The sequence below is a fragment of the Haliotis rubra genome, unplaced genomic scaffold (genome assembly GCF_003918875.1).
Source record: "Haliotis rubra isolate DU_JTF1 unplaced genomic scaffold, ASM391887v1 Scf63, whole genome shotgun sequence".
Lineage (NCBI taxonomy): Eukaryota > Metazoa > Mollusca > Gastropoda > Lepetellida > Haliotidae > Haliotis > Haliotis rubra.
Window position 1 is genome coordinate 1927775 of NW_025767335.1, and position 13189 is coordinate 1940963.

Below are 13189 nucleotides of genomic sequence, written 5' to 3' on the forward strand. Positions count from 1 at the left end.
TGAGGTTGACAGCTGCATTTGTATAATTTTTCTAAGTGGGGCCGACTACTTTTGGGACACCTCTCGTATTCCAGGAGACAATGGGGAATCGAATCCGGGTCTTTGGCGAGACGAGCGAATGCTTTAAATAACCACTAGACTACCCTACAGTCCTCGACGTACTAACAAGAAAATGAGTCTGCATTATTACTTTATATATGCATATGATATAAGTAAAATACATTTTCATTCCTCATCCACACATTCGTGAATTCATTATTGATTAATTCATAAGAAGCCATCTTTACCTATACCCGTCTATACCAGACTCGATTATTTACAGACCGCCGCCATATAGCTGGGATATTGCTGAGTGCGGCGTAAAACTAAACTCACTCACTCACTATACCTGAGGAAACTTTCAACTTAGTGACCAGACTGAATTTGTAATGATAATTTGGTTGTTAATGAAACTAAACAGCAAGGAATGCAATGTACCGAATATTCGCGTCCCAAGGGCAGCTTACACACAATCTGATTAGAAATAAAAGCGACTGTAAAAATTCAAATAATATGGACAAAAAATATGGAGGTCTCCCCCGCAAGTCTTTTCTTTTTCCCTTTCGTGAAGATCCGGGTTAGAATTGGTCTTCAGTAACCCATAGTTGTCGTAAGATGCGACTGACTAACGGGATCGGGTGGTCAGCAATCAAATCAGGGTTGTAAGAATTAGAATAAGGAAATATCATGCTTTTGACGAACATAGATGCAGTGTCTATCAATATTAATATCAATTTTTATTTCCGTGCTCAGGCGGCATCGGGCTTATAGTACAAATACAGCTAGTGAACAATTAATCAGTAATTTTTTCTGTATGTGGTAGCGTAATAGATATACAAATGTACATAGATATTCTTTCTAAATGGAATTTACTAGAATTGGTTAAAAGGGATATGAATTTTGTAAATGTCAGAATGTACATAGTAGTAGCTCTTAATATACTTATTTCTCAACATATAATAGGCTGGGCATATACAAAGAAAATGGTACTCGTCTTCAATTACATTCAGATTACACATTTTACATATCCTATGTTCTTTTATTAAACCTACATACCTACCAGATTCTATTAGCAAATCAGGAGATGAACAGCGGAATTGGGCAAGGCTTATTCTGAATTTTCTTACGTTTAACACAGACAGATACTGTTCTTTGTGGATAGATTGTGAACAGAAGGAAATAGATGTTTACGTTTTTAGCTTGGGTCAGCGCGCCCGAATACACCCGTCGCTATGCGTATATGCACGTGGGTTTTAAAATTTCGTGCATTTCGTGGTCATAGCTGACGACAGCGCTAATCAGTATTAACATCGGCGATATAGTTAGACATATTGTTGAGGGACAAAGACGTCCATACGCAGCTCCAACCAGGGGTAAAAGTTATTATTTAGAAATAGCTTCCATTATCGGGAAGACATTCATTACATAGAAGCTAAGTTATCATTCACACTTTCGGTGAATGTACAGTGTGGGGGATTTTTCATTGGGTTTACTGTTTTGTTTTAGTTTTGAAGCATTAAATGTTCAAACATAATTATTTGGACTTTTCGTTTATTTATAAATGGGGAATACGAACTGCCTCATTCCCATATGGTAGCAGAGCGTGGTTTCAAGCGGTAAGTCAATTAATCAAGCTGTAAGTCAATTAATCAGTTATGTCTGACATACAGGAAAAAGGCTCTGTATAAAATGGTCAGTTAAAACCCCAAGAACCAAACGGGTCTCAGTCACAACTTGAGGGCATTTTGAAACTGAAACAACAAAAAAACAATGCAAAGTCAGCCTTCACCAAAGCTAAAAACAAGTTGTACAGTCTACTAGAATCACCTAATCAACCATCTCGTACAGACATAAGAGATGGTGTAAATAAAGTAGGTGATGCTGAATGTCTGCCTCTTGGAGCAAGATTTCCCATAATTCTGCCTCGCAAAAGTTGGGTGACAAAGCTCATCATAAAACAGTATCACGAGGATGGTAAACATGTACTGGGAACAAACCAGACATTTCCTGCTGTGTCCGGCACGTACTGGATTATCTCAGGACGAGAAGCTATACGAGAATGGGAGAAGGAATGTGCTAGATGTCATAGGCACAAAGCAAGACCTGCTTGTCCACTGATGGTACCATTACCAAAAATGAGACTCCAAAAGTCACTCCGTGCATTCAGTCAGACTGGAGTGGATTATGCTGGGCCATTGATCACAGTGCAAGGCAGAGGAAAGGCTCGTCAAAAACGTTATTTATGTTTATTCACATGTTTAACTTCTCGAGCCGTTCACCTGGAGATGGCATATAGCTTGGACACAAGTGCATTCCTAAATGCTTTCTACAGAATGGTAAATCGAAGAGGCCTACCACAAGGTCATATCGGACAACGGAACCAACTTTGTTGGTGCCGTTAAAGAACTCGAGGAACTTTTTCGCAATCTGGATCAAGACGCTGTTCAACGTTCCCTGGCTAATCGAGGAGTGAAATGTCACTTCAACCCTCCATACTCGCCACACTTTGGAGGGGTGTTCGAGGTGAGGTGAGGTGAGGTGAAATTGGGTTTAACGTCGTACTTTAGAATATTTCGCTCATATGACGACGTGCATGCGTGTGTATGTGTATGTGTGGCTGCTTGTACTAGCCCAGACTTAAGCTGGTTTTATAGTGCTAGCCCACTGAGATACCATGCCGCAGTGAAGCATGAATACCCCACTCAGACACATTATACTGACTCCGAGCCGACCAGTCCTTGTTGTACCCATTAATGCCGAGCGCCAGGCAGGGACCAACAAGTACCATATTTTAACGTCTTTTGGTATGACGCGGTCGGGGATCGAACCCGCGACCTTCCGCTCTCCGGGCGGACGCTCTAACCACTACACCACGGAGGCGGAGGGTATTCGAGACGATGATAAATCGGCTAAACGTACCATCTTTGCTATCCTGGGGAATGGTGATGTCACAGACGAGGAACTGGAAACTGCATTTACTGGAGCTGAAACCCTGATCAACTCGCGTCCTCTCACCTATCAGTCGACTCATCCCCAAGATGTGATTCCTCTGACACCGAATCACTTCCTGCACGGCCAGATCGGAGGGATATTTGCTCAAGAATCCGTAGACACTACAGATTACCATCCACGAAAGCGCTGGAGACGTATTCAAGATTTGATGAGACACTTTTGGAAGCGCTGGATGAAGGAATGGCTCCCAAGTCTGAACCCAAGACGGAAATCGAGAACTCCAAGCCGAGACCTGTGTGCCAACGAAGTTGTTCTTGTGATTTCTCCGGACACTCCACGAGGACAGTGGCCCCTTGGCAGGATTGTGAAGACATATCCAGGACGAGATGGACATGTTCGCGTGGTGGATGTACGAATCGGACAATCAGTGATTACCAGGCAAGCAAACAAGATCTGTCCACTGGAGTGATCAACTGAGAATTGTGATACAGATTTGTGACTTTGGATACATCGGATACAGCGACTTTGGATACATCGGACACAGCGACTTAGGATACAGCAACTTGGATTCTGTTACTCGGATTCTGTGGATTCTGTAACATCGGATTATGTGATACTGGATTCTGTGAAGACATTGGATTCTGTGGATTGTGTGACATTGAATTCTGTGGAGACATTAGATTCCCTGGATTCTGTGATTTTGGATTATGTGACATCAAGATTGACACTGAACTGTGAACTCTGAGTCTTGAACTTTGACTGTGAACTGTTATATGAACTGTTTGTGACATTATATAACTTGTTATGAACATTGTGGGATATTCGAGGATTAATGGATTATATTGATTTCAGCTTGTAAGTATGGAAAGTATTTAATTTCAGTTTATTGCAGATGCTAGAGGTGTTAGCATTGTATTAGTATTGGTAGAATTGTTTGTATTGTGTTGACAGGAGTCTGTCAAGCAGAGGGGTATGAACAGAAGGAAATAGATGTTTACGTTTTTAGCTAGGGTCAGCGCGCCCGAATACACCCGTCGCTATGCGTATATGCACTAGTGGTGTTCCGATTAATTGAAATAATCGAAGATTGGTCGCAGTGGCCAAACGACCAAGCAATCGATCACATTTTCTCATAATCGAACACAAACGATTTTGGAACCGCTGTAATAGAGTTTGAAATACTTGATGATAAAACATATTTAGGACGTTGTCAGGGCCTGAAAACGTGTTTATTTCTAAGAAAATTCACTTCACTTTCTGAAAAGTCATGACTGAATATTTCTTGAAGAATCTGGGAAGTTTATGTTACACTGGAACTGAATCATTTTACACTGGATGTGAAATTTGCAAATGTAATTTGTGAGTTTAAAAAAACAACAGAGAACCAAATGTTTTTTCTTTATACTTATCTGCAACTACAACCTGAATAGGAAAATCTAAAAAATGACGCGAACCAATTTTTTTCGATGATTGGTCGTTGGTATTGAACCAATCATCAATTGAGAGATTTCAACCAATTCCCAACACTAATATGCACGTGGGTTTTAAAATCTCGTGCATTTCGTGGTCAGTATTAACATCGGCGATATAGTTAGACATATTGTTGAGGGACAAAGACGTCCATACGCAGCTCCAGCCAGGGGTTAACAGTTATTATTTAGAAATAGCTTCCATTATCGGGAAGACATTCATTCATAGAAGCTAAGTTATCATTCACACTTTCGGTGAATGTACAGTGTGAGGATTTTTCATTGGGTTTACTGTTTTGTTTTAGTTTTGGTGCATTAAATGTTCAGACATAATTATTTGGACTTTTCGTTTATTTATAAATGGGGAATACGAACTGCCTCATTCCCAGATTGTTTAATCATTTCATAATAAAACATTTGCTAGAAAGAGAAGTTTTCATTCCAGTTTTGCATGTACATATCTTAAAGTCGTTGTTTAACAGATAGAAGGAATAACGAGTGCGATTGTATATGCTGTTCATGCCATGCATTACCAAATCCAATAGAAAATAATAATTCTTTTACGTTTGTGGCACCATTTCCTTTTCCCATTTCTATCATAAACAATCATCACATTATAACATTTTTTGGTAATCTGCTTGGAACCATACTCAATAATTTTAACCAATATTTAACAACTTTCAAATTTGCTTCAATATACAAGGGAAATATACCACACTCGCCATATCGTCTGATTGTGTCTTAGACTTTGTCCTGCTTCAATAGGAATCGGTTGTGACATTTGATACGGCATTCCTCATACATAGTGTCGTCAGAGTACATATGGGCAGGGTTAACCGAACGTCCTGTGCAAAATGGCATTCAATTTGGGATGCATTGATATAATTTAAGCCAGTTTAAATAATTGTTTGTATTAAATTAAATTTATCATTTATATAGAATTGCCGCTTTCATTCACTTAACTTTAGGCTACTGTGTCAATTCACCCATAATATACCACCTCCTTTCAAACATAATTATCAACGGCCTCACCTTCGAAGTTTCTATAGAGCCACAGTAAGTCTACATTCGTTGGGGCTATCATGTGACCGTGAATCATCACGTGATACAAAATGGCGGTTGAGTACTGATAGTCAAAGCATGACAGATACAGCGGACTGATAATGTTATCGTTGATAGTTATCAAGGTTATCGTCCTCTTCGTGTTATTCCTTTTGACGTTTACGTTAGGATTCATTCCCTTGAAACTGATTCGATATTTTCGTAAACGGTCAACCTCTCGAAATCTGAACAATCAGCTGACAGAAATTGGCAGCTCTCAGGAATCGCGACCAACCTACAAACGTGTCATCAGTTTTCTCAGCTGTTTTGCCGCCGGTGTCTTCCTAGCGACATGTTTCCTGGACCTTCTTCCCGAAGTACGCCGAGAACTGACGAATGTTTTAGATGTCATGAAAATCTACACCGGATTTCCACTGGCCGAGTTTGTTATGGTCATAGGGTTGTTTGCAATCTTGATCACAGAGCAGATTGTCATTTCTGTGAAAGAGAGACATTCATCACGACAAGGTGACAGGGCACCACTCTTAGCAGGAGGTGGTGAGGACTGGCAGAAAAGTGCAACGGAATCCACACGGAGTGAACATTCTATATCAGGAATAAGTGATCGACCTCACATTGAACATAAGAATTCGGAAATACTTCAAGAAAGTGAATCCGAAGAACCTGCATCAGATCAAGATCTCAATTACCAAGGTGGCCACACACACCACAGGCAACAAGAAGAAGAACATGTACATTCTCATATGCGATCATTTTTACTTCTTGTAGCCTTGTCACTCCACTCCATTTTCGAGGGACTCTCTGTTGGTCTGGAAACTCAAAAAGGGAATGTTTTGGGAATTTTTGCAGCCCTTGTTCTCCACAAGAGCATCTTAAGCTTTAGTTTGGGCATGAATCTCGTGCAGACAAATCTCTCTTCAAAACTTATGCTGCGTTCAATTCTGTTCTTCTCGGTGACTGCACCCTTAGGTGTTGGAATTGGCATTGGAATAATACATCTCTGGGACTCAACTGCTTCAAGCCTTGTGCAAGGCATTCTTCAAGGTTTAGCCTGTGGAACATTTCTCTACATTACATTCTTTGAAGTGCTACCACATGAATTTAATTCTCACCATGATCGTTTACTGAAACTTTTATTCCTTCTCCTGGGATACAGCACAGTTACTGGGATTTTGTTTTTAAGCGACAGTACAAGAAAACCGTTTTGTCCAGTTGTTAATCCATCTGTTAATGGCAGCACTTATGGATAAATTCTTTGTGGAAATAGCAAATTTTGTTACCTTAGCTTTTACACATTTATACATGCTTTAGTGAATGTAAACTTATCACCTGTTATGTTACAATTGATATCTGTCAGTGATGTATTGATTTTGAATCCAAAAGTGTACTCTGTATTGTGTACTCAGTATAGCATGGTAGAGTACTTACTGATACATAGAGATTGTTTCTGTTATGATATTTATTGCATTCTCATGTATTGTGTTTCGTCATATGAGCGAAATATTCTCAAGCACGACGTTAAACCCAATTTCACCTCATGTATTGCATTATCCATGAATATGCAGTTAATACATCTGCATAACATGTTTTGTCATTAATATTGTTTATACTTAACAGTGATATGTACTTCAGGTTTCCCAGTATTCGAGGATGTGACTTAGTCATGATTTTTCATATTTTCATAAATATTTCATATTTTCATGATAATTCATATTTTCATCATCTGATATGAACCTTTACTTCAGTTATTCTTGTCATTGGCATTGCAGGGTAAATGTTCCAGTTTTGAATAATACTGCCTTGAAATTTTAATGTGATACATACAGTTTGTGACTGGTTAGGTTCAGGGGTGGAAATAACTTTAAAATTGCCAGTGTACTCCGGTACAGTGGCACATGTAAAATCACTTGCCCTGATATTTTTTCTGCTATACCGGCCAATGTTTTTGGTGATTTTTTATATAAGCAACATAATTAACATTGGAATGTCAACCGGACACGGTACAGCGTGATATGCAAATGTGTTTGCCCGACAGCGAAAAACACTGGACACGGATGTCGGGCAATGGGTTATTTCCACCCTTGATGTTATATGTGCACTTCTGTGTCAGTCTGTGTGGAAAGAGACACATGATTGAACATCTTGTATAATTACTGTACTCAAGTCTGCAGCAAATTTGATCTAAACTTAACTAAATAATTCCATAATTATTTTGCAATGTATTTACTACTATAACTTATAACTACATTTATGGCTTTGTGGAAGTAACCTGTACTCTGTTAAAACAAGAACAGGAGTGCCTGTAGGGGCACTTTGTTAAGAATCTGGGCCCCGTTTCACAAAGCTCTCGTAGGCCTAAGATCTCGTAACTTTTCTCGTAGCATTCGTACCTCCTATACTGTAACATAGGGAGTACGAATGCTACAAGAAAAGTTACGAGATCTTAGGCTTACGAGAGTTTTGAGAAACGGGGCCCTGACCCGTGAAGATCTTGGTTAGGACACTGAAGGTCTGGGTTAGAATTGGTCTTCAGCAACCCATGTTTGTTGTAAGAGGCGACTAACAAGATCGGGTGGTCAGGCTCGCTGACTTAGTTGATACATGTCATTGTATCCCAATTGCGTAGATAGATGCTCATGCTGCTGATCACTAGATTGTCTGGTTCAGATTTGATTATTGACAGGACGGCGTCATATAACTGTAATATTGCTAAGTGCTGCATTATACAAGAAACAATCAACAATTGTTAAGAATCTAATTGTGTAAAAAGGTTTCCCTGTGTTAGCATGCTTTAGGGATGGGGGTGGGGGGGAGTTAAGATGTTTAATGACCTAAATCATGTTTGTTTAGTTTAAGAACGGGTAAGAGGTCTGCATGTTTTCCATCTGACAAATTGAACATTCCAGAGGTTTTATAGTTCAAGTCATTATACAAGAGCTCTGATCATCTACCCAGAAAATAATAGCATAATGAATCTAACAAATGAATTTTTTTTATTATTACACCTCCATAAGTTCTGAATCAGGGATAGAAATGCATTGTTTGAAGGGTGCCAGTGGGCACCAGATAGAAGATTTATGTGTGCTTTTGGTGAAAATGAGTGTACCCATACCTTTTGTTATTCCACTTAAACCATCGCAATAATTACATCATTTGAATTTATTGTTTAATAAATCAGTAAATATGTAAAGGTGTCAACTTGAGAGTTGGATTTTCCTGAACACTATCATGAAAATTCATTTCACAATTTTAGTCGTGAAGCCAGGGCACATTGAAAATATTTCCTTTGTGCTATTTCAATATTTACTGTGCCATGGCGTGCAAATGAAGCACTATTTCAATGCCTGAGATTACCAGCTTTATGAAAATTTGAAAAGTAAAACCTTGAGCTATCGACAATTCTGCAGCTAAGTTTATTTAGTGTGGGGGACCTATAGGAACTAAGCTCGTATGTTAGAGAGAACATTTTAACTGCTCCATTGTTGAAATATGTGTACTCCAGGGTAATGGTAAACTAACAAGTTTGATATTTCTATGCAAATATGTGTCAAAGTGTCCTTATACAAAAGTGTATTATCAATCATTTGCTTTTGTAATGTAATTCTTATGTATACTGACTTGAATGTGTGATCAATGATTAATACGTCTTGAAGCCTTGACATACCTGAGGCAGGATCTGACCTGAGGCATTTAAACAGACAATGAGATCTTTGTCATAATGGACTGTTTGTATTTGTATCCATTGCCACATATTACTTGTTTTTTCATTTGGTATTATTTACTTGGTATATATTTAGTTTAGTTTACAATTACAATTGTACTTCCGTATATATTCATATGCTTATGTTTAGTTTACATTTGAACTGAATTGTACGAGCTGTGGCAAAATTTAAAGGTGCTCTGATCCAGAGTGATTATTGTTTCTCGCCAATAGTTTAATTACGAAGCCAAGCTGCAGGGTGGTCAGTACCTGCTCCCTCGACCGTGATGGACACTGGGACTGGGCTACTGTTTACCTTGGCAGAATTTCTTCAACCTAAACAGTGGGACATTAGGAAGGGTGGATGCCCGTTACTTGAAAATATCCCCAATAGTTCTTGTCAGACTGTAATAAAGAATCCCAGCAGTGTAAACATTTTCAGATTTTCTAATGCCTGGATGGTAAAATGATCCAATTTGATTCTAATTCTGTGTTTTTTACCTTGATATTCAATCATGTCATGTAAAAATATGTTCATTACCTGTGCTATGATATTAAAAACACACATTTGATTTATTTGAATCCGTAAACTAAACAACCCCACTTTGCCATTGCTAGAAAAATCTGAAAATTTAAGTACACAGCAAATGCGTATATGTATTTCTTATTTAAGAAATACAGTTCGCTCTACCACCATGTATAATGTAATAAAACACACTTTCGCCCTGAACTATTATAGTTAAAGTACGAGGACTTTTCTAAGAGGCCAAATTTAATACTTTCTAAGGATAATTACGATTAATTTAAGGCAGAAAACAAACGACGGTGTCGGTGACCTAAATTAAGAATCCTCGCACAGGGCTAACTGGCGCGCTGTTCTATTGATGTGTCTGCCCCCCCTACGTTAAGACAAACGTTGCCAGAAAAAAACAAATGATAACAGTTTGATGTACACGGTTTCCACGTTGGGGATTAAATATCTTCTCTGAATTATTTTAATTACATCTGTCATTAACTTCAAACCAAGAAGCGGGATGCAGCGGAGTAGTTTACTTTTGGAGGCCCGTCGAGGCGATGACAACTGACATGCATCATGATGTAAACGGCTTGCATTGTGACATAATGTAAAATGGTTCGATTACGAGGGGGCACACTAGAATGGTGCAGTGGACGGGATAATGTCATTCAATTGTTACGTCATCAAAACTATACCTTTATTGTCTGATAATGTTTTGTTTTTCGATTGTTCAAACGCTAGGCATCTTAGAAGCAACAATGCAGTTCCGTTCATATCCTCAAAACAGTGTTGGCCCATAAGTGGGTTTTCAGGCAATCAAAATTGCATGCAGTACAGCGATTACTACTCCCTTGCTGTAAACCCGTGTTTGATGGTAAACCTACCGTTATTTGGCATCATTCACTTGGTCAGTTAATGAATTTATTAGTAGTGGTAACACCACTCAGATTACCGACAAAGGTTTCTATTTGGCATTTCTTGTGTCTGGACTAAATGCTGTCCTAACACGTTTTACCACTGGCAGGTGGTTATACTTAAAAATGTTTTCATATGTTATCAAAATAATGAAGATGGAAATTTTATCGAGTAAAACACATTTCCTCTTTGTTGATCAATCTATACTTATACTATCAATTGTGCATGCAGGTGGCGCAGCAGAGGTCACGAACCTGTCAAGAATTCTGGGATATCATCCGGGTACTCACAGCAGAAAAAAAGTAACAAAAGCAACAACCAGTCCACGGAAATTGCTCTGGATCAGTGCCCCTTTAACTAATATCATGATAAAAAAATGGGCCGATGGGATAGCCTAGTGTTTAAAACATTTATTCATTATTCTGAAAGCCCAGACTTAATTTTCCACATAGGCACAAGCCAATTTCTTAAAAGCAACCAAAGACCATATTCACTCACTTACTCACTGTAATTATCATGTCTTCCTTGGAAGTGGTTCTAATATATGTTCATACAGTCAGGCTTTTTTATTATAACCTTGGTCGAAGCATGTCAGATTTAAATCTGAAAGATCTGTTTTCCCATGTGAGAGGGCACTGTAAACACTTGAGAGAATTTGACCTGTATCAGTTGAATTGTAACTATGTAATGTGTATAACATATTGCTTTTTTAAAAATTTGGTGCTATGACTTTTTCTTGGTGAATAATAATGTCGCTATTTGACTGAAAAAATGCTGATGCGACGTAAAATTTTAACTCTGTCACTCTTTCTCTCTCTCCACGTTATATTTTATTGTCTTTGCATCTTCCCTTACAGGTAAATTCCTAGTTTGTAATGGGGATTCCTTTGTTGAGTTTTGGGTTGTGGTATGTGACCACCAGTAACATCTATATTAGTTTGATGTTGTGTGGTCAGAGTGGTATAGACCTGGTATAACCAATGTTGAATTCATGCGAATGTTATCTGGCCTACCTACAATACCACATTTTATTTCCTCAAGTTGCCATTTGTGACCATGGTTACAGGAGTAAAGTTAGTGACTACTGATATGGTTCACTTATTTTTTAATTATGTGGTTAACAACCACTTGTTCTTGGGAGGATTGGGTTTATTTGTCATGTTGAGGAACTGTCGTTCCCTCAAAGAATTTAAAGTTTGAGAAATGGTCTGCGGCAACCCATGCTTGCTGTAAGAGGCGACTAAAGGGATCGGGTTGTCAGACTCAGCTGACTTGTTGGATTAAATTCACTGCACCCCATTTGTGTAGATTAATGCGCATTTGTCAATCACTGGATTATCTGGGCCAACGTCAGATACAACTGCTTACACAACCCCAGAAGAGAGAGAATGAGAAGTATTGCACTGCCTGGAACTACTGCAACACCTCTGTAACACCCAGATAGATGAGTTCTATGGACACTGACTCAAAAACTGAGTAACATCCAGAGAGAGAGATGGGGGTATTGTACTGACTGACACTGTCCAAGTGCATTTGGATCAATCCCAACAGCTGTCCTGATGCAAGATATACATCAGGTTTTGATATAATTGAACTGTGGTATGAAGGGACTTCCTTTAATATAGAAGATGACACATTATTACCAACAGAGGATGTTGAGTTCATTGTAGGTTACTCTTGTAGGTTTGTGACCAAGATGCATATATATCTGCTGACAAGACATTTCATGGCAGTGAATCTTAACAGAGCAGTCATTCGGAATGAATGAAGGTCCCACCAGGGAGGTCATGCAGCACTAACTACACAGGTCCCAACTGGGAGGTCATGCTGCACTGACTACAGAGGTCCCAACTAGGAGGTCATGCTGCACTGACTACACAGGTCCCAACTAGGAGGTCATGCTGCACTGACTACACAGGTCCCAACTGGGAGGTCATGCTGCACTGACTACACAGGTCCCAACTAGGAGGTCATGCTGCACTGACTACACAGGTCCTGACAGGGAGGTCATGCTGCACTGACTACAGGCCCCAGCTGGAAGGTCGTTCCCAACTAGCTGGGAGGTCTTCAACTGACAGGTCCCAACAAGGAGGTCATGCTGCACTGACTACACAGGTCCCAACTGGGGAGGTCATGACTACACAGGTCCCAACTAGGGAGGTCATGCTGCACTGACTACACAGGTCCCAACTAGGAGGTCATGCTGCACTGACTACACAGGTCCCAACTAGGAGGTCATGACAGGTCCCAACTAGGTTATGCCAGGTCCCAACTAGGAGGTCATGCTGCACTGACTACACAGGTCCCAACTGGGAGGTCATGCTGCACTGACTACACAGGTCCCAACTGGGAGGTCATGCTGCACTGACTACACAGGTCCCAACTGGGAGGTCATGCTGCACTGACGACACAGATCCCAACTGGGAGGTCATGCTGCACTGACTACACAGGTCCCAACTAGGAGGTCATGCTGCACTGACTACACAGGTCCCAACAGGGAGGTCATGCTGCACTGACTACACAGGCCCAAACTAG

At 39.7% G+C, this 13189-nt stretch overlaps 1 protein-coding gene across 1 annotated transcript; it reads left to right on the plus strand.

Moving 5' to 3' along the window:
* The first annotated feature begins 5573 nt into the window (after positions 1-5573).
* LOC124256512 (zinc transporter ZIP1-like) lies at positions 5574-8916 on the plus strand. The gene is made up of 2 exons (XM_046690502.1): positions 5574-7061; positions 8872-8916. Exon 1 carries the CDS (start codon positions 5624-5626, stop codon positions 6770-6772), a length of 1149 nt encoding a protein of 382 aa, XP_046546458.1. The 5' UTR covers positions 5574-5623; the 3' UTR covers positions 6773-7061; positions 8872-8916.
* The last annotated feature ends 4273 nt before the right edge of the window (positions 8917-13189 follow it).

Bases quoted from the DNA above. Each gene is read 5' to 3' on its own strand.
- LOC124256512 (XM_046690502.1), top strand. From the start codon at position 5,624: ATGTTATCGTTGATAGTTATCAAGGTTATCGTCCTCTTCGTGTTATTC.